The following is a 22,000-nucleotide window of genomic DNA, read 5'->3' as shown; positions in this document are numbered from 1 at the left end:
CTAGCTAAAGCATGGGCCAGACTATTTGCTTGTCTGTGAATAAAATGGACGGAGAAGCCGTTATTTACTGCAATTGCCGATTTGCAGCTTTGAATAACATCGCCAAATTCCGAGTGATCGGTATCCAATGAGTAAATCGCATCGCGTGTAAGCTTTGAATTAGTCTCGAATGTGACGTTAGTTAGTCCCTGTGCCGACGTCCATTGGATTGCTAACAGCAACGCGAAGGTTTCGCCTTCACGAGTTGATATATCTCCAGTACTCGTCACTGTTCTGGCTGAAATAAAATTCCCCTCTGCATCACGGAGGGCAGCGCTGAAGCTCGTCGTGCCAACGTGAGTGAATTGCCCAATGTATGTATAGTACGATAAGGATCCTTGTGTTGGAGGGTGCCAAAGTGAGGTGCGGGTTCTGGGATTGTCCGTCAGCAGCAAAGATCTCCTACCCGCCAAAATGTGTTTTCGTTTCTGTGCCGGCTGCCAATCCAGAGTGATCGTTGACAGGAGGCGATTACATCCGATGTACGAACCACTGTCTGCTGGCACAGATGACAGTTCCGTGTGTGCCACCATCCCCATAGCAACATCATAAACTTCTCCCTGTTAACTGGACTGCTGTTCCTGCAAATATTAAAAAATAAATATGTGAATTTCAAAGCTGTAACAGTAGCTTGATCAACAATCCGGGCCAGATTCGCAGCACGCCATAGCTCTTGAACCTTCAGGCATAGGACAAACAGATGCCATAGATCCTCTATATCCGCAGAACATATGACACAAGAGTCACTGATATCAATACCCTTTGTATGCAATTTAAATCGTGTGGGGAGACAATTTCGTGCCAATCGCCAACAGAAGTACCTCACTTTAAAGGGATGGTCGCTTTCTAGATAAATTGTCAATCTCCAACTTTCCACAAGTCACTATTATCCTCAAAGTTCTCCTTAGCCAACCTGTATGCGCTTTTTACCGAATACCATCCATCTAAAGTACCATTCCAAATGATTTTGTCGGGTCGGTTTGGAATGCGAATAACAGTTTTACAGACAACCCTTACATCATCCAAATTGAACAGTTCATGCAATAACTCTACATCCCAATCAATGGAATAGGGGGTAAGGAGATCACTGACCCGCAGATTCTCAAGGCCTGGAACAATCAGAGAGGTAATAAACATTGCATTATCATTCCGCAAGACATTAATCGATTGACTGTCCCCAAATTTCCAGTGATAACCCCTTTGAAGCAAAAGCTGAGAGCTCCAGATACTCCGCCATATATAACTAGGTGAATGCCCCAAACGTGCATTCCAAAAAACCCCGTCAGGGTAATATTTGGCTTTGTAGATCTGCTGACTAGAGAATTAGGAGATGACAAAAATAATAGCTAAACCCCGCTTCTTTCTATTTCTATGCGTTGTAGCCCAATACTAAAAATATTGGGATAAGGTGGAAAAATACCTCTAACATTTACAATTATGAGCAATTTTATTCTTAACGTTTAATATGGTACAATTTTATCCCTAGCATTAGAAGCAAAGAGCATTTTTATCTAACATTGACAAGTTTGATCAATTTCAGACATTATTATAAACATGATATTTTGTTCTTTATTCTGCATTAATTACTTGTCAGTTTGTTTAAAAAAAATCATATTTTTTTGTGATTTAATAATAGAATTTGAGATTAATAAATTTTGTGGAATATTTTAATAATAGACAGTACATTTTTTAATTTTTTTTTAAAAAAAATTCATATCAAATCATATGTTTATAATATATTACAAAATGACTAATATGTGAAGTGTAGATAACAAGATTTATGATCGGAAACACTATTTGATGAATTATTTCTCAAATTATTTCGACATTGCACCATTTTAGATGTTAGGGTAAAATTACTCCTGGCTGCAAACATTAAAGGTATTTTTACACATTGATTCGGGATATGAATAAAGGGCCCAAGAAGGCCCAAGCGGGCAGAGAGGCGCAGGGCCCAAACACCCTCTATAAATACACAACTCACATTGGAAGGAAAGGGGGGTAATCTCTTGAATCACTTGCACCTTACATTAAATATATTATCTTGAACCTCTAACTGTCTTGCTCGTCGGAGTGTCCGCAGGGACCATTCCCGGCGCAGGGACGAGCCATCGACAAGCTAAAGCACTTCTCCGAAGACCAGGATCACAGTGTTCGCATACCTAATTATTTGGTGCGGTGATCGTGGACTACAAGTGACTCCGGATCTTCAGACAAGATGGAAACCCCTAATGACTCGGCACCAACGGTGCTTCGCGAAGTTGGAGCGACCAGCTCCATGACGCACGCCGGAGGCGTGGTCCAGAGCCTTCCGATATCTCCCAGAAACCTTGGGCCTTTGATGGAGGAAGTAGGCCCGGAGGAGGAAGAGGCCTTTAACGCCACTCAACTCCTCAGCGCAATACAAGGTTTTCAGACGACGCAGGCAGTACACACGGCGGCTCAAATGAAGATCATCGACCAGCAGAGAAGTTTGCAGGAGGAAAATGCCAAAATTTGGCAATACCTCAAGGAAGCAGCAGAGTTACAGAGGGAAGGAGCGGGCCCCGGAGGCAGCGATCATCACGGGAAGAGAAGCTGGAGCCGGAGTCACCAGAGAAGGCGAGGAGCGAGGAGCGGGAGCCACGACCACAAATAGCGAAGAGTTATTGGAGCTAAAAATTCAGCGTTTTCTCGACAAAAGGGCACTCGGGGGCGTAATGGGAGGCAGCATCACATCCAGCAAAACACCATTGGTGCAGAGGATTATCGAAAGGAGGTTCCCGCGCGACTGGAAAGCTCCTCGACTGGCCCAATACTCAGGGACCGAGGACCCTAATGATTATGTGGCGTCATTCATGAGCACCATAAATTTATACTCAAAGGACGAAGACATCATGTGCAAGGTCTTCCCCACCACTCTCTCCTCCAGCGCGCAGGAATGGTATCGGGGACTTGCCCCGGAATCTATCGATTCGTTTGATCTCTTAAAAGACCTTTTTCTCTCTCGTTTTGCCGCAGCGGCAAAGGTTAGGAAAATCAGTTCGGACCTCAACGGCCTTAAGCAGCGAACGACCGAGCCTCTGCGCAATTTCCTATCAAGGTTTCATCACATGGCTTCGCAAGTCAAGGGCCTCAACCTGGAGGTGGCCCACGACGCCTTAGCAAAAGGGACCAGCTGCGAGCCTCTCAAGCAGAAGTGTTTCCGGAAGATGCCTAGATCCTTCGAAGAACTGATGACCATGGCACAAACCTTTTTCCGATACGATGACTGTGACCGACCAGCCGGATATGAGGAAACAGAGAAGGATAAGGCCAAGGGTGACACGCAGAAGCAAGAAAGAAGTAGAGCGATCCCGGAATCGCGTGAGGATATCCGAGTCCGCAGGGAGGCTTCGATGCCCTATCCGGCCCGGGCCGAGCGCACCAACCCAGAGCGAAGGGGGGACCGGTCCAGGGGCAAGGAGGTCCATTACGCCACTCAGCATCAGCCTCGTCGGTTTACACAGCAGGTTCCGATCAGTGATAAGGGCAAAACCCGAGCAGAAAAGGAGTGCTACAAGTACCACAGATCCTCCGGACATTCTACGGATAACTGTTTTCAGCTACAAAAAGAGGTCGAGCGAATCACGGAACAGGGGGCGCCGCCCAGGATGAGCAGGCAAAAAGAGCAAAGCCCGAAGCAACGGGAGACGGGGCGAGCAGAGGAACCGAAGAAGCCAAGGTACCATGGAGAGATACACGTGATCAGGGAGGGAGCGCCGGCGTTTTCCGCACAGCCCGATTGCTCCCGAAAGAGAAAGGCGATCGGACAAACATTGACAGTACAGCCCCCACTCCAGACTAGTCACTCGGAGGCCCTTGTGGTCACCATGAGCATCGCAGGTTTTAAAACTCATCGAGTGCTTGTCGACACCGGGAGTTCGGTAAACCTGCTCACATGGGCGGCACTCCGCGCTATGAAAAATACTCGTACTGCCCTCCGGGCGGGGACTTTCCCCCTGGTTGGCCTTTCAGAGATCGAGGTACCAGTGAGAGGAGTTATAACACTGTCGACTAGCTTGGCCGAAGAGATGGAAGAGGTCGAGCAGGCCGCGGAATGGGTAGTGGTCGACATCCCCCTAGCTTACAATGCCATTATCGGGAGGCCTCTCCTGGCCGCCCTGAGAGCCACGGTGGATATCTCCGAGTTATGCTTGACACTACCCTACCCCCGTGGAAGGATCACCGTCCGGGGTGACCGTATGCTAGCCAAAAAGCTGCAGTGGGAGGCGACTCAACCTCGAACAACGCTCTACTTAGAGGATGGGCTGATGGACATGAGGGGTTACAATCCCGTACCCATTGAACCAGTCGGCGACTGTATCCTCGGGGATGGCATGATGGTGAAAATGGGAACGAAGCTCGCTTCCCCGCTAGCCGAGGAAATCAAGGCCGTCCTGAAAGAGCATTCAGATGTGTTCGCCTGGCGCACCGAGGACATCACGGGGGTCGCACCTGAGAGAGCGATGCACAAGCTGAATATCGACCCCTCCGTCGAACCTATCAAGCAGAAGATGAGAGTGCAGGCGAAAGACAAGCAGGCGACAGTAAAGGAAGAAATTGACAAACTCCTAGCTGTAAAATTTATCCGCGAGGTCAACTATCCGGACTGGCTTTCTAACGTCGTACTTGTAAAGAAAGCCAGCGGAAAGTACCGTATGTGTGTAGATTTCACGAATGTCAATAAAGCCTGCCCCAAGGATTCTTATCCGCTGCCTAACAAAGATCAACTCCTAGATCAGACGGCTGATCGAAAGATCTTGTCGCAGTTTGACGCCATCGCAGGTTTCCAGCAGATCCCTCTGGACCCTGCCGATGCCGAAAAGACCTCCTTCATTACGCACGAGGGAACATATTGCTATAATGTCATACCCTTCGGTTTAAAAAACGCAGGGGCCACATACCAGCGTTTGGTAGATAGGATGTTCGCCCACCTCATCGGTAAGACCGTTCAGGTTTACATCGACGACATGGTGGTCCTAAGCACCAAAGAGGACGACCATTCGCGAGATTTAGCAGAAGTATTCAAAATCTTCAGAGCCTATAACCTCAAACTGAACCCAGAGAAGTGTTTTTTCGGAATTCGCAGCGGGAAGTTTCTGGGTTGCGTGGTATCGGAGAAAGGCATCGAACCTAACCCCGCGAAAATAGAGGCCATTTTAGCAATGGAGCCACCACGCGATCTACAAGGCGTGCAAAGGCTCAATGGGAGAATCATCGCACTGGGACGTTTCATCTCCTGCTCGGCTCAACGATGTCTCCCGTTCTATAAAGCAATCAAGAAGGAGCACCCCTTTAAGTGGTCGACTGACTGCCAAGCCGCGTTCAACACCATAAAAACTTTCCTCGCAACTCCCCCCTACTCTCGGCGCCAAAGCCAAAGCGGGATATTCACTTGTATTTCACTATCACGGATGAAACAGTGGCCATCGTCTTAACTCAGGAGGAAGGGACGGAGCTCTTTCCGATATATTTCCTGAGCAGAGTGCTAAAGGGAGCCGAAATCCGGTACTCCGAGGTAGAAAAAGCTCTATTCGCCATCACACAAGCTTCAGAACGCCTGAGACCATATTTTCAAGCACACACGGTCATCGTCAGGATGAACTATCCGCTAAAAAAGGCTGTCCAAAGGCCAGAGGTTTCCGGGCGCATCACAAATTGGTCCGTTCGTCTCTCCCAGTTTAACGTCCGTTTTGAGCCCAGAACGACGATCAAGGCTCAGGCTTTATCCGATTTCATCGTCGAGTTTTCCGGCCGTGCTACCGCCGAGCTTACGGCAATGCCAGCTCGCCCGGGAAATGTCTGGACAATGAGCATCGACGGGTCATGTGCTCCCGAACGGGCAGGCGCCGGTGTAGCCATCCAAGGACCCAACAACCTCTGTTTACGTTACGCCGTCCGATTGAATTTTCCGACTACCAATAATCGAGTATGAGGCCTTAATCGCCGCCCTCCGACTATCAAAAGCAATGGTCACTGGCAAGTTGACAATATGCTCGGACTCGAAACTGGTCGTTAGCCATATCAGCGGAGCTTATCAAGCAAAGGACCCCACAATGTGTCAATACCTGACCCTCGCCACATCCCTACTCAATGATCTGAAAAACAAAGGAGTAACCCTGGATCTGGTATTAGTCCCGCGAGAAGAGAACGAGGATGCAGACGCTATCGCTGCTCTTGCGGCAGGCGAACAGTCTAGTGACCCGCTCACCTTGATTGAGGTTGCGAGTGCCCCGGCTTTTCGCACTGAGAATTTGCTACAGATCGACTCTGCGGACGCCGCGGCGGGAGGATGGAGAAGCCCGATTATCAAGTACCTTCAGGATGGGACGCTTCCAGCAGATCGGACAGCGGCATCCCTAGTTGTCCGGCATTCTTGGCGTTATGCATTACAAAATGGCTTACTTTACCGTAAATCGGCCACGCATCCCTGGTTGCGTTGTATATCTGAGGAGGAGGGAGATCACTGTCTGAAGGAAATTCACCAAGGTGTTTGCAGCTCGCATCAGGGAGCCCGAACAATTGCAAAAAAGGCCCGGCTCCAGGGGTTTTACTGGCAGACCATGGATTCCGACGCAACGCGTTTGGTCCACAGTTGTCAGGCATGTCAACTACACGCCAATACCCATCATACCCCGGCGGCCCCATTCAAGGGGATCATAACACCATGGCCTTTCGCAGTATGGGGCATTGACCTACTCGGCCCTTTCCCAATGGCTTTAGCGCAAAAGCGTTTCGTGGTTATGGCAGTCGATCATTTTACCAAATGGATCGAGGCTGAAGCCCTAGCCAAGATAACTGCTGACAACGTCATCAACTTTCTCAAGCGAGCTATTATTTACCGTTTCGGGGTCCCCCATTCCTTCATCACCGATAATGGGAAGCAGTTCGACTGTGGTCAGTTTCGCAACTTTTGCGTGGACTGGGGTATCAAGGGCCGATACACATCGGTAGCTCACCCTCAGAGCAACGGTCTCACAGAAGTAAGCAACCGAACGCTCCTTCGAGGGATCAAAGCACGGTTAACCGATCAAGGCAGGGCAGGGCCCGAACACATTGCGGCAATCTTATGGTCATACCGCATTACCCCGCACACAGGGACAGGGCGCACCCCCTTTTTCCTCGCATACGGGTCGGAAGCAATGGCACCATCTAAAGTCATTCTCCGCTCCCCTCGACAGGCCAATTTTGAAGAAGTCGACAACAGTGCAGAGCTGAAGGAAGCCGGTGACCGACTTGAAGAAGAGCGCCTTGATGCTCTATTACACATTACGGCCCATAAGCAGAATATCGCGCTGTATCACGATAGAAGGGTTCGCCCACGCACTTTTCAGGTCGGGGACCTTGTGCTCAGAGACGCCGCAGCTGCGCAGTCCCCATTAGCTCAAGGAAAGCTCGGCCAATCATAGGAGGGTTCGTACAAGATCGACACTGTTCTCCACAATGGAGCTTATAAAATTGCCTCTCTGGAGGGGGTAGTTTACGACAATAGCTGGAATGTCCAAACTTTAAAAAGATATTATCAATAATACGCGGACTATGTTTCACAATATATTGGATGCATCAACTGACATTTAGTTAACAATTTCGGGCGAACAGCACCCTGTCGTGTTCTCCGCCAAATGAGCATTCAAACGCTCAACGTTTAGGATCTTCGATCATCCCGAACGCCTCCTTCATCGTCTAACTATCATTTAGTTAACGATTATGGGCGAACAGCACCCTGTCGTGTTCTCCGCCAAATGAGCATTCAAACGCTCAACGTTTAGGCTCTTCGATCATCTCGAACGCCTCCTTCATCGTCTAACTATCATTTAGTTAACGATTCTGGGCGAACAGCACCCTGTCGTGTTCTCCGCCAAATGAGCATTCAAACGCTCAACGTTTAGGCTCTTCGATCATCTCGAACGCCTCCTTCATCGTCTAACTATCACTTAGTTAACGATTCTGGGCGAACAGCACCCTGTCGTGTTCTCCGCCAAATGAGCATTCAAACGCTCAACGTTTAGGCTCTTCGATCATCTCGAACGCCTCCTTCATCGTCTAACTATCATTTAGTTAACGATTCTGGGCGAACAGAACCCTATCGTGTTCTCCGCCAGTTAAGCATTCAAAATGCTCATCGATCAGGCTCTTCGATCACATCGAACGCCTCCCTCATCGTCTAACTGTCATTTAGTTAACGATTCTGGGCGAACAAAACCCTATCGCGTTCTCCGCCAAAAAATATTTTATTTTCTAATACAAAAAAAATGTTTTCCTTTATCCAATAATACTTATGGTACTTGCTCCTTAATTATTATTAGCTTAACACATCAATAATCATTGAACTTATCCAAAAAAAAATTAATTACTCTTGAATATTTATGTTGTTCTGATAGCCTCATCAATTTACTTAAAACATAGTCGATTGATCCTTAAATTTATCCAAAAAGCTTGTTGTGTGTTGCACGATTGATGACACATCAGACCAAGGATCAATTTGACTACATTTTAAGCAAGTTGAAATGGCTATCAGGATAATTTGAAAGTTCAGATGGCTAATCAAATTTTTTTACCTAAGTTCGAAATCAATTGACTGCATTTTAGATAAGTTGATGGAGCTTTCGGGACAACATGAAAGTTTTAGGGAATCAATCGTGGTGCTAAAAAAAATTAGAATTTAGGAATGGCCTAACCGGACCTGAACCAATTTTGTGGTGCTAATTTAGCACCCGATCTAAATTTCTTGAAAACATGGGGTTGGAACCATCACAGTCTCAAATTTTATGCAAATAGGGGGCCAAAACTACTCGTGGTCATGATGGTTCCGGCGGCCGGAGGGTCTCGGGTGTATCTGCCCCTTCCTGGTTCATCCCCGAACCACACATCGTACGTGGATAGTAGACTTTAATACCTTGTAGCATTATAACACAATACCATGTAGATATTATCTATTTTGATTTGAGTTCAATACTTTAAGCCTCACAGCTTTTTAAAAACACATGGTGGGATGGTTGTACACACTGCAACGTCAAGGCGATTATATATATATATATATATATATATATATATATATATATATATATATATATATATATATATATATATATATCTATATATATATTTCAAATTCTGAAGTACTAACCACAAGCACAACCATCCATCATGAACATCATTTAAATAAAAAAGGCTTAATACATCATTTGTCCCTTGAATTTGTCCAAAAAATTCGATTGGCCCTCTAAACTTTCAAAGTATCTCGATAGCCCCTTCAACTTGCATAACCCCCTGAACTTGCATAAAATATAATCAATTGATCACTCGGTTGTTAAAAAAAAAGGTTAAATACGGAAGATGTATTGCACGCGTCTTAAAAAAATAACATGACCAAGTTCGGGGTATGTGATTCTAACATTAGAGAATATAAGTTTTAAAGTTGAATAAATAAGAAGTTCCTTTCTAATCTACTTTATGAATTATGTAATAACATTCTAAAACACGTGCAATACATCTTACAACCAAGTGATCAATTGATTATATTTTATGCAAGTTCAGAAGGCTAACTGAATATTTTATGCAGATTGAGGGGGCTATTGAGACACTTTGAAAGTCTATGGGCCAATCAAGCTTTTTGAACAAATCCAGGGAACAAAAATGATGTATTAAGCCAAGAAAAAAAAAACACAGATAAAAATGAAACCACAGCAAATAATTGCAACTTAATGCATATATAAGACTATGAATACATACAACAAATATTACCAAAAGAGATTAAGTTTTTCTATGTAACAAGTCATTCTATCTCTATCTGCTGTGGAACTTCTTCTGGGTTCAATCCCTCACCACCATCTGCATTTTCTACTGTAACACCAGAGGCTTCCACTGTTCTTGTTACCCATTCTTTTAATGGTTCTTCTTCCAAATCAAGCCGTAACAGCCCCGCAAACATCCCTCCCATGAAAGCGACTGGCTCCTATAAGCGAAAGAAACGATATTCAACAACAGAGATCAGAAGCAAATTATCTTCATCACCAATCATCAAAAACTTCAACAACACTGACTACTAAACTCACTCTCCTCTAGTTCATTGTTATTTATGAAGTTATCAACACAAACTAGTTCCATTCCAAGTTAACAACAAGGCAAGAAAACAGAAACTCAAAACTCTCCATCTCCACTAAATTATTAAATAGAATCCGATTTGTGAATTAGTTTTATTAGGATTGCATTTTGCATCAGATTTGAATTATAAGTATTGGGTTGATATGATTTGTTTTTTGCTATTAAAATTGCATTTCTAGACTAATATTTGATAATATTTTAAGTTCAATATGGTAAATTTTTTTTTTTTCTAATATTATGAATTTGAACCGACTTGGCGCAACGGTAAACGTTGTTGTCGTGTGACCAAGAGGTCACGGGTTCGAGTCGCGTAGTGCGACCGGGCCGCCCTTTTTTTTATTATGAATTTGACGAATCTTACTATTCGATACAATTCACGAGTCACGATTAACAAAATGAGGATTTCGATTCATGAGTCGAATCTTGATTTGACACTCACTTGTCCATTTGATAAAAGGATCAAGCTTTATCAGAATGTGAGATAAGGCTGGCTAGTAGATGAGGACAGAGACTAAGGAAGAGGCGTCATATCTTTAAAAGACAGAGTTCATCTTGATTTTAGAATCATTAAGAAAATATGGAAACTACTTTTGAGACTTCTAGACTCTACAGCACATTTTTAAGAGAACAAAACAAAGGTGTGAGAAATTGAAAATAGACCAGCACAAACAAATGTTTCCTTAGTTTCTTGTTTTTCTAAAAAGGAAATAAAAACAAAAAGTAAAAGGAGAACCAGAAACTAATACCTTCTCCGACACGACAATAATCCTTGTGGCGAGAAGACAAGAAAAGAACTAGGCTTTTAGAAGAAATATTTGTTCTTGGCTTTGAAATCTTCATAAAATAAAGAAAACTGCATTTATGTACTTCTAGAAAGACAATAGAAGATAATGGGAGAGGGTCTAAAGTTTTGAAAGAGAAAGGTGGTTGTGACATGGAAATCATTGACAAAATAAGGAAATTGTAGACTTTGCTGCATATTTTCAGATAAACATCACACAAAATCTGACAAAAGTTTTTTTGCAACAGGTCTAAGAAACTACATATAGCTTTCATAGAAAATAACTGGAGAACCAGAAACAAACACAATTTTCAACAGGAATGAAATGGTGCTTCCCTCCAGGGACTATTCAGCCCAAAGCTAAAAGAAAATGTTATAAGATAAAGTTTCATAACAATATCAGTAATATATGTTTCCTTCACAAAGCCCTTTCACTTTGTTTTCCTAAAATTAGTTCAGCATCTTGAGTCAATGTGGAGTTCCATTTCTTCTCCTTTTCTAGATGTGCAGGTTAGATATATAACAAAACTTTTGATTCTCCTGTGCTCATGTTTTGTATAAAAGCAGAGAAAAGATGCATCTCAAATTCCTAAGTTAAAACTTATCTCCTATATGGAGGAAAACATACAAGGTTACAGCATTTGATTATCTTGGATTTTTGTTAGAAGAAGCAGAGCAAGGAACGAGATCAAGTTGTGCCACTCAATGACTCAAGTGAATTGATATCAAAGAAGAACAAAACCAGAAACCCAACAATCAGACACACTTTGTTCATAAGATAAAAGCACTATGCACTTAAAAATGTTAATGAAATCAAAATGGGGATGTCGAGTAAGTAAGGATTTTAGTTTATGTTAATCACATAATTCTTACCAAGATCAATTTTTCAAGAAGTGTAGATTTCCCTCTAACTTAAAGAAATGATACAATTTTACCCATATGGTTTTCTAACAAGATCAATTTTACCCATACCTAACAGAAAATTTAAGCATATTATGTTATTAAAAACAGTTTTAAACAACTTTCAAATACAAAACAAATGCTTCAATTTATGAACAAACGTGTTTAGAAGATACATATGACAGTCGAATAACTGTCAAATCGGTGTGTTCAAATTTTCTTCTGTTGAGTAGGGGTAAAATCGATCTTGATTGGCGATGTTAGGGGTAAAATTGCAATATTTTGTGTAAATTTGAACCTTATCCCTTCTTAAAATATGAATTTCCAGTCTGGAAGCAAGGCCAACCAAACCATATGAAACTATGTCATCTCATTTCGACTCTTCTTTCTCTCTACTAACCGTATAGTCTGGAAGTACAAAAGCAACATTATGCATTCTCGTCTATTTCAAAATACTGCTATTATCCAAAAGAAACACACTTAGACATTGAAAGCAGCTTTCTACTCTTTTATCATTTTCTTCTGCAAGTATGAAATTACAAAGCAATCCACATATAAATTCTGGTACAAATCAACAAGTAAAAGCAATTATAAAGCAATCACCTAAATTCTAAAACAAAATCAAATCATATTCGGACCTTCAAATTACAAATCAACAGATGAGAATCAAATAGCACAAAAAAAAAAACACTTGAAACTAACCTTAAGAGCTTCTTTGAGGATAGGTTGATCGATGGAGTTGAAGGAGCACGTAGCTCTAACTTGAAAAGAAGGTCCAGCCCTATTTCTGATACCAAAACCCAATACCCCTCCAAAATCGCTGCGATTCAGACCAGATAATGGAGACGATAATCGCGGTAAACGATTTTTGCTTAGATTCTGGAAATTCAAATTGAGAATTAAATGCAAAACTTATTGTTCAAACGAATCAAAAATTGCTTAGAACAGTGATGAAATGAAAGAGGAAGAAGCATCTCTACCATGGCGGATGATGGAGCAGTCACGCAGAGCGCCATCAGTTCTTTTTTCCCTTAAGTTACCCCTACTGTTTTTGCGGATGTTATCCGTCTAAATTCTATGTAAGAAGAGAACTATGAAGTAAAATTTGAAAAATATCTTCATTCTTTTCGTCGTTCTTTCCATGTCCTAAAAACAAGTAGATACTCTCAAAAAAAAAAAAAAAAAATAATAATAATAATAATAATAATTCTATATTAAAGTTATTTTCATTTATAAAATGAAATACTTAAGTCATAACAAAAAAATGAATGCCCAAATGTAAGGAAATCGTCGAGGAGGTTTGAGTCTTTTCTCTTCTCTTCTCGTGATTTGATTGGAAAAATTATTGCGCATAGTAAGACGCTCGCTGGTTGGAGGCATAGATGTATTGTTCATACTAAAGAGAAGGTGAAACTAATTAAAGAAGAGTTGAGTTCGTTGCGTAGCCGGACGGTAGAGATACAATGGGAATTAAGGAGTTTAGATAAAAGCACGAGGAGTTTTTTCGATTTTTGAATATAGTGGAGTTGTATTGGAACCAAAAATCGAAAGCTCATCAGCTTAAAACAACGAAAGCCAATACAAAGTTCTTTCATTCGTTTGCATCAAAGAGGAAAGGATGTAATAGAATTGACGAGCCCATTGATGAAAATGGTAGATGTTTGGGAGAAGTTATGATAAATTATTTTTAAAAACTTTTTCAATGTTCTAACATATTTTCTTTTAAGGTGTTAGAAAACATCGAACTTATTATTACTGATGAGCAAAACAATATTGTTCAGTATGCACACAGATAAGGCACCTATTACGGATGGAATGAATCTGGGGTTCTTTCGCAATTTTTGGTCTGTGGTGGGGATCGATGTGATAAAAATGTGTAAAGACTTTTTTCAGTTTGGCCATTTGCCTCCGGGTTTGAATAATATTAATATAGTCCTAATTCCTAAGAACTAGCATTTGGTTTTTATGTCTAATCTTCAACCAATTTCTTTATGTAACGCCATCTATAAGATTACTGCCAAGATTATCGCTGACATATTAAAGCCTATGTTGAATTCTATGATTTCAGATCCTCAAAGTACTTTCATTCCTGAAAAATTAATTACAAACAATATCTTAATTACTTTTGAAACCACATATTTTCTCAAACGTAAACCCCAAGGGCACAATGGTGTGACAGCTTTAAGTATGAGTAAGGCTATGATAGATTGCAATGGAGTTTTATCATGTCTATGCCTTTTAAGTTTAAGTTTTGTAAAAAATGGGTTGAATTGATTTTAATTTGTATCTCTTATGTTCAGTATAAAATAGTAATTGAAGGTCAGGAGTTAGATCCTATAATTCCTTTTAGAGGCTTACAGCAATGGGATCCTCTATCCCCTTACCTGTTTATTATTTGTGTTGAGGGCCTGGGTGCTTTGATCAGGAGTAAGGAAATATAGAATATCTGGTATGGTTATAAAGTGGCTCGTTCGGCTCTCTATGTTAGTCACATGTTCTTTGTTAACGATTATCATTTATTTTTGGCAAAAAGCATCCTGAGGCCCCTGATCTTTCATTGTTTGGTGCATTAAGCCCTCGATCTTTTATTTAGACACATTAAGCCCCTGATCTTTCACCATTTGGTGCATTAAGCCCTCGATCTTTCATTTAGACACATTGAGCCCTTGATCTTTCATATATGGGTGTATTAAGTCCTTCCATAAATCAATTAATATATAGGTTTATTAAGGGCATGTTTGGTGTGACAACAAATGATGTTCTAAAAATAACAAATTCTAAAATAAATATATTATACAAATTAATAAAAATAATTTAAATAAAAAATAAAAAATTTATTGAACACAATAAAACCTTGTTTTTCGATAATTATGTTCTAAAAATAAAAATAATGTTAAAATTGAAGCACATTTTGTGAAAATAAGAAGGGTAATTTTATCAATAACAAGTAACTACAAAAAAACTGTTCATGAAAAGAGCTTTTCGTGAAAAGCTCCAAAATGTTGCAGTGTCCAGAGAAAATGTGAAACGCTGCAGTTATATAAACCTAACCAAACATGCCCTTAATAAACCTATATATTAATTGATTTACGGAAGGGCCTAATACACCCATATATGAAAGATCAAAGGCTCAATGTGTCTAAATGAAAGATCGAGGGCTTAATGCACCAAATGGTGAAAGATCAGGGGCTCAATGTGTCTAAATAAAAGATCGAGGGCTTAATGCACCAAACAATGAAAGATCAGGGGCCTCAGGATGCTTTTTGCCTTTATTTTTTCAAGCTTCCATGAATGAAAGTCAAGTTGTTCAAGAGGTTCTCCATGAATATGAGTTAGCTTCAAGTTAGGCGGTAAGTTATCAAAAGGCTGCAGTTCTTTTCAACGACAATGTGCCTAGTTTATTGAGAGTGGATATTTGTAATCTGCTTGGGGTCATGAAGACCTTAAATCAGGATAGGTATTTAAGTCTTCTATCTATGATTGGTAGAAGCAAATGTGAAGTCTTAAAATTCATCAAAGACCGCGTTTAGACTAAGCTAAATTTAATGGCATTCTAAACCCCTTTCAAGAGCTGGTAAAGAAATTTTGTTAAAAACTGTGCTTCATGCTATTCCGACATATGCTATGAATGTCTTTTTTTTAATACCAATTACCCTTTGCAATAAGTTTGAACATCTTTTTAATGCCTTTTGGTGGTGTAACGACAACTCTGAGATTAGATGGATGACATGAGATAAACTTTGTGCTCCAAAGTCGGCTGATGGTATAGGTTTCAAGAGGCTTAGAGATTTCAATATCGCTTTGCTTAGTAAACAAGGTTGGCGCTTCATTATAGGATCGTCCTCTCTGGTCTCGAGCACATTCAAGGCAAGATATTTCAAACATGGCGATTTCATTAGTGGTGTAAGAGGTTGTAATCCAAGTTTTGCGTGGAGAAGTATTTTGGAAGCTTAGATTATGCTTCAAAGAGGTTGTAGGAGAAGAGTGAGAAATGAAGATAATCTAAAAATTAGTTTCGATCATTGTCTTATAAATGGGCCACTAGACTGTCCCACTATTGTCTTACCTCCGAAAATTACAGAATCAAAGGTTTTTTTTTTTGAAATTGGTGGTAGAAGGGATAAAGAAGTGATTGCTGAAATTTTTAATATAAAAGATCTGGCAAATATTTTGTGTAACATCCTTGAAACCCTACTCAATCACATATTCATATATGTTCATGATTAATATGCATACATTTTAGATTCATCTCAATTTCATTAGAAGTTTCATATGCATAATGCGATTAATGTGCGGTTAGTAGACGATTAGTGTGTAACGATTGTTTAATGAGAGTTAATTGAGTTAGGACCAATATGAATGAACATATATGACCTTAATTAATTAAATTAGACTTATGGAGGTCTGAAGTTGAAGTTTGGTAAGTAAACACCCCATTAAGCATGAGGTATCACTCAATTAGGACAAATTATACCTATTTGATTCAAAAAGATACTGGTTAATAATGAGCTTTTATGGATTTGGTTTCTTGGGGCTAAGTATGGGAGGAATCGGGAAGGTGTGGTTGTTTTCCACTCTTGTACTTCTTATATTTGAAGAAGCATAGTTGCTCGCATTCTTATTCTTGCAAAAGGAACGAGCAAATTGATTTATAATGATAAAACACAAATTTCTAGGTTGATGTTTGATGCAGTTCCTTTCCACTTATCGAGCTTGCTGATCCTCCCTCTTATTCTAATCACCTTGAAAACAAGGCCAACGCTTATTGGGACGAAGAAGCAGGGAGCTGGAATGGGGATTTATGCATCGCAACTTTTGTGGTCTGCCCCGAAGTGAGGTGGGTGATTGTTGGTCAAGGTCGATGGATTCCTCAATAGAATATAAGGTAAAATTTGGTTATGAAATTTTAATTTTGACGTTCTTGTTTTTAGCAACACGAAATACCTTAGTTATTTTCTAATCGCAAAAAAAAAAAGCATGTCTCATTTGAATAAAAAAAATTCCATAAATACCTCTCCGACAAAATGTGAAAACATAATTTTTTTTTAACTTTACGCAAAATTTATATGTGATAGCACGGTCCAAATCTATACTATATATAATTACGGAAGTAGAGAGAAATGAGAAGAAGTGTTTTAGAGGTCTTTTTGATGAGTTGTCAACGTAGTAAAAAATCAGATTAAAAATATTTAATTAATTAAAAATAAATATTTAATTAATTAAAAATAATAAAATTATATTTATAATATATTAAATAATTACTAGACTATTAATTAAAATAATAAAAGAAAGCAAGAGTTACGGGAAGATGAAAAAACACAAAACAAAGGAAATCCAAAAGTCACAAATAAACTTATATATAAAGCATAATAGATAGTATTCCACCATTATATTCATTAGTCACGATAGATATTATTATATTTCTGAAGGTAAATATTCGATTTTTTTTCATATGCTGTAGTTATTTTGTTCTCAATTATGTTGTTGTTTTATTTTTATTAAACAATAGTTGTTATAGTTTCATCTTTCAGATTCATTTCTGTTGTTACCCAGGTTCTATACCTCTCGCTATCTTATCCATATTTTCTTTTTTATTTGTCTTTTTTTTTTCAAACTGATAGCTTCAATTGAAGAAATCCGACAGAAATAGAAGATGCATGAACAACTAAAACCGGAAAACACAAAAGTGTCAAAAATTACAAGAAATTCTTATGTTTCTCAAGGTAATTATTCGATTTTTTTTCATATGTTGTAGTTATTTTTGTTCTCAATTGTGTTGTTGTTTTCTTTTTATTAAACAATAGTTGTTATAGTTTCATTTTTCAGAGATGAAATTCCATTTCTGTCGTTACCCAGGTTCCATACCTATCGCTACCTTATCCATGTTTTCTTTTTTATTTGTCTTTTTTTTTCAAAATGACTAAAATAAAGATTTTGTAAATTTGTATTTTTTTTAGCATATGTTGCTAGGCGTTATCGTTTCGATTGCTAACTCTTAACTAAAATTTAGATTTTCGGCTTTATATGAACTCAATTTTTGGCTTTCTCAATTGTGCTGTTGTTTTATTTTTATTAAACAATTGTTGTTATACTTTTATCTTTCAGAGATGAAATTCCATTTCTGTCGTTATCCAGATTCCATACCTCTCGCTACCTTATCCATGTTTTCTTTTTTATTTATTTATTTTTCAAAATGACTAAAATAAAGATTTTGTATATTTGCATTCTTTTTTAGTATATGTTCCTAGGTATTATCGTTTTGATTGTTAACTCTAACTAAAATTTAGATTTTCGGCTTTTTTGAACTCAATTTTTAGTTTTAATTGAAGTTAGATTAATTTTTCTAATTCGGAACATGTTGAAATCCACTCATTTTTTTAGTTTGAGTTTAGCTAATTGATATGGATTGTATTTTTTTATTTTTATGCATTTTGGTACAAATAGATATAAAGTTTCACACGATAGTTGTTCATTGAAGTTTGAGACATATTAAATAAAATATTAAAGAGATATTGGAATATTATACTTACAATGAAGTTTATTTCAATATAAATTATGTTATATTATTATTATTATTATTATTATCGAGAAGTTATTTTTTCCCAATTTTCTAGACAAGGAGATTGTAAGCGTCTAATACGCTTGATAAGATGTTTATTCTTGAAGAATGTGGATTATGCTAGATACGAATTCAAAATCAAGGTAAATAAAAATAAATTTTGATGCTCAAAATCCTAAAAATATACATTAATTATGGATATTGAGATAATTGCTTTTGCAACATTGGCTTATATAATTTTTAACTATTATATTATGGTTCGTATAAAATTGTTAGTATTTCAAGAGTTTTTAACAGATGAGAATGAAATATGATCATATGACAAATTATTGAAAAATATTATTTAAGAAAATATTATTATTTGAATCTCTTCAAATTCTCAAATGTTGAGCATAATGATTCTAATTAATATAATTAATTTCACATATTAATTATAAAACGTTTTTTTTGTACTGAGTTGTTACAATTGCGATTTAATTCTATTTAACTAAAATTAATCTATGGACTTAATACTTCATTAAGAAAAAATAAAATGTTTAATTAATAGGCAAAAAATATTTTCACTCTCCTCTTTATAGGCTTATGTCTCGACATTCTCTCTTATTTAAAAAAAAAAACCCGAGAGGAAGATGGTTCTCTCCTAATTATCTTTTTCGTCACTTCATTTTTTTCAATTTTTTTGTTTGTTTTTCTTACTTACAAAATTCAAGGATATATAATTATTAGAAAATATTAATGAAGTCAAATAAGTGATATCTGCGAGGATGGCTGATATTCTATATAGTGAAAGAATGAAGAACAAATTGATTGAATGTCTTGATGAGATATTACGAGATGAAAATAGGAGAAATCATAATCTTAAACTGATTCAATTAGATATATTGAGTTATTGTAGCAGAATGAATAATTGAATTCGAATACTTGGTGATCATGAAATTCCATCAACCAAAATAATTATCATCAAGATGAATTTGTGACTAATTCTTACGAATTTTATTTTTTTATATGTAACATATTGAATTGATAAAGTTTTTTCATATGCAACATTATAAAAGTATTGATTGTAATAGTTTATAGAATAATATATTGATGTTGCTTCCATTTTAACATAGATTGTAATTCTTTTGTATCGTAGATATAATATTTAATTTTAATTTTAGTTTAATTCAATTTTTGTTTAACCTATATTGTAATTCTTTTGTATCGTAAATATAATATTTAATTTTAATTATCGTTTAATTCAATTTTTGGTTTTTTATTATATTCTAATATATTTCTTAATTAATCTGCTATTTTATTATTATTGTTTCACAGAATATTTAGAATATGAAAATTTATTAAAATTCTAAAAAGTACAAATCATTGAATTTTGTAAAAATAAATAAATCATTCATCTTTAGTTAAAATTCTATAAAAAAAAGTAGTCAATTATTTTTAAAATTAATTTAATTTGAATTATCATTAAAAAACATATATTAATTTCAAATATACATAATATAAATTTTTTTCATACTATGATATAAAATTATTTAAAAGTAAATATGTCAATTTATTTATTTATTTAAATTATATAAAAGTTTCATACCTCGTGTATCGCACGAGTTTTCGACTAGTGATAGGTAATGCTGCAAACACCAACATTTCTAACAGGCCTAATACATCAATTCTTCCATGTACTTAGTTCAAAATTCAATTGCCCATTTAAACTTTTAAAAGGTCCAAATGACCATCTACTTTTGTTTAGTTGCATTCAATAACATCATATTTTTCAATAGAATTTGTTGGATGCAATTTGTCACATGTCAAAATGCTCGCCGTGTTAAAAAATGTCAAATAGATAAATACTTAAGATTTTAGAGTTATTGATGCGATTGGATAAGATTGAGAGGTTATTGAATGCAATTGATAAAAGGGCTAATTACAAATCTAGGCCAACTAAAAGGGTCCATTTACATATCTAACCCACTTTGCTTCAATATCACCAAATTAGACACTTTCATCCACTTTGGACAAGAATACCCTTATTTCAATTCATCTTCTTTCTCAGATTCTGAACGTCTTTCTCGTCATCCCAAACGGGCGAAAAGACGGTGGTTTATAGAGAGAAGAGATTTTGTTTCGTTCAACCTTTGAAGAACTAGTGTCTGCGGAAGAGGATTAAGAAGAAAATCTTAAAAAATAAGAAAGAAAAAAAAATCTAACAACTGAACTGCTGTGACGTTGCATTTGTGACGAATTCGTCGCAAATGCGACAAGATTTGTCTCATTTGCGACGAAATACGACAGCAGTTGTCACATTTGCGACAAAATGCGACAGCGATTGTTGCATTTGTGAAGTGGTGTCGCATTTGTGACGAAATGTGACAAATTCGTCATAAATGCGACAACAATGGAGGAAATTGACGGAAAATGGTGGAAAATAGAGGAAATTGAAACAATACCATTACAGATGAAGAAAGAGGCAAGACTAGCAAGAAAAACATGTATATAAGCTAAAAACATACCATTTCTACGGGAAATTAAACATAATACTTTAATAATCACTAACGATTGGTATGAGAAATTGAAGAACATGAACCGAAGAAGAAGAAGAAGAAGAACCAATCGAAGAAGAAAGAAGAAGAATCGAACGAAGAAGAAGATTCGATCGAAGAAGAAAGAAGAAGAAGAATCGATCGAAGAAGAAGAATCGATCGAAGAAGAAGAATGGATCGAATAGAAATATGAGTATTCTTATCCAAAGTGGATGAAAGTGTCTAATTTGGTGATATTGAAGCAAAGTGGGTTAGATATGTAAATGGACCCTTTTAATTGGACTAGATTTGTAATTAGCCATTGATAAAAATAGAGACTTATTTAGAATTTTTAAAAATTTAAGGGTACAATTGAAGTTTTGGAGCAAATATAAAAAGCAACGACATAATACCTATTTGGGTCCCTAAACTAAGGCTTCAGAATCAATTAAACCTTAAACTATTAAAATCCTCAATCAGGTCCCTAAACTAACAAAAAATCATCAATTGAGCTCTTATTTTAAACAAAAATCATCAATTGATGCCTCATCGAAAATCATTTGGTTGAACAGTTTCAGACCCTATTCCCTAAACTCATTTTGAACCAACACAGAGATTATTACAGTCTATATTAAATAGTCACAATTTCTGATTTTAGGATATGATGATGACTCAATTGATAACTTTTACTTAGTTTAAGGACCTAATTGATGATTTTGATAGTTTAGAGATCTAATTGACTTTAAAGCTTTAGTTTAGGGATCTAAATGGGTATAAAGCCAAAAGCAACATGTATTAAGTAAAAAGGTGATGAGTTTTTAAGATAATTTTATTTCCAAAAAACATTAGGGGTCAATATAGATTTATCATAATATGATTTAATCTGTGGGTAAATTACATTGTGACCACTGAATTTCAATTCTTAATAATACGATTATTGAACTTTACACTTTTTAATACTGATATTCACTCAACTTTAACTAACTCCTCAAAATGACTGTTAACAACTTCAAAATGAAAATATTTAAGAATTAAAGTTGTTTAGAACGATATTTACTATGAAATCACGTTTTTTTATTTTCC

At 37.5% G+C, this 22,000-nt stretch overlaps 1 protein-coding gene across 1 annotated transcript; it reads right to left on the bottom strand.

The window, feature by feature from the left end:
* Window positions 1-9,751: 9,751 nt before the first annotated feature.
* On the bottom strand, window positions 9,752-12,967 carry LOC136201544 (UPF0426 protein At1g28150, chloroplastic). Its single transcript, XM_065992234.1, has 3 exons — window positions 12,826-12,967; window positions 12,548-12,724; window positions 9,752-10,015 (listed from the first exon to the last, which is right to left on the bottom strand). The coding sequence occupies exons 1-3, from the start codon at window positions 12,859-12,861 to the stop codon at window positions 9,836-9,838; spliced, it is 393 nt and encodes a 130-aa protein (XP_065848306.1). The 5' UTR covers window positions 12,862-12,967; the 3' UTR covers window positions 9,752-9,835.
* Between the last annotated feature and the right edge of the window lie 9,033 nt (window positions 12,968-22,000).

The sequence above is a fragment of the Euphorbia lathyris genome, chromosome 7, assembly GCF_963576675.1.
Source record: "Euphorbia lathyris chromosome 7, ddEupLath1.1, whole genome shotgun sequence".
Lineage (NCBI taxonomy): Eukaryota > Viridiplantae > Streptophyta > Magnoliopsida > Malpighiales > Euphorbiaceae > Euphorbia > Euphorbia lathyris.
This window is presented reverse-complemented; position numbering and strand designations above follow the sequence as displayed.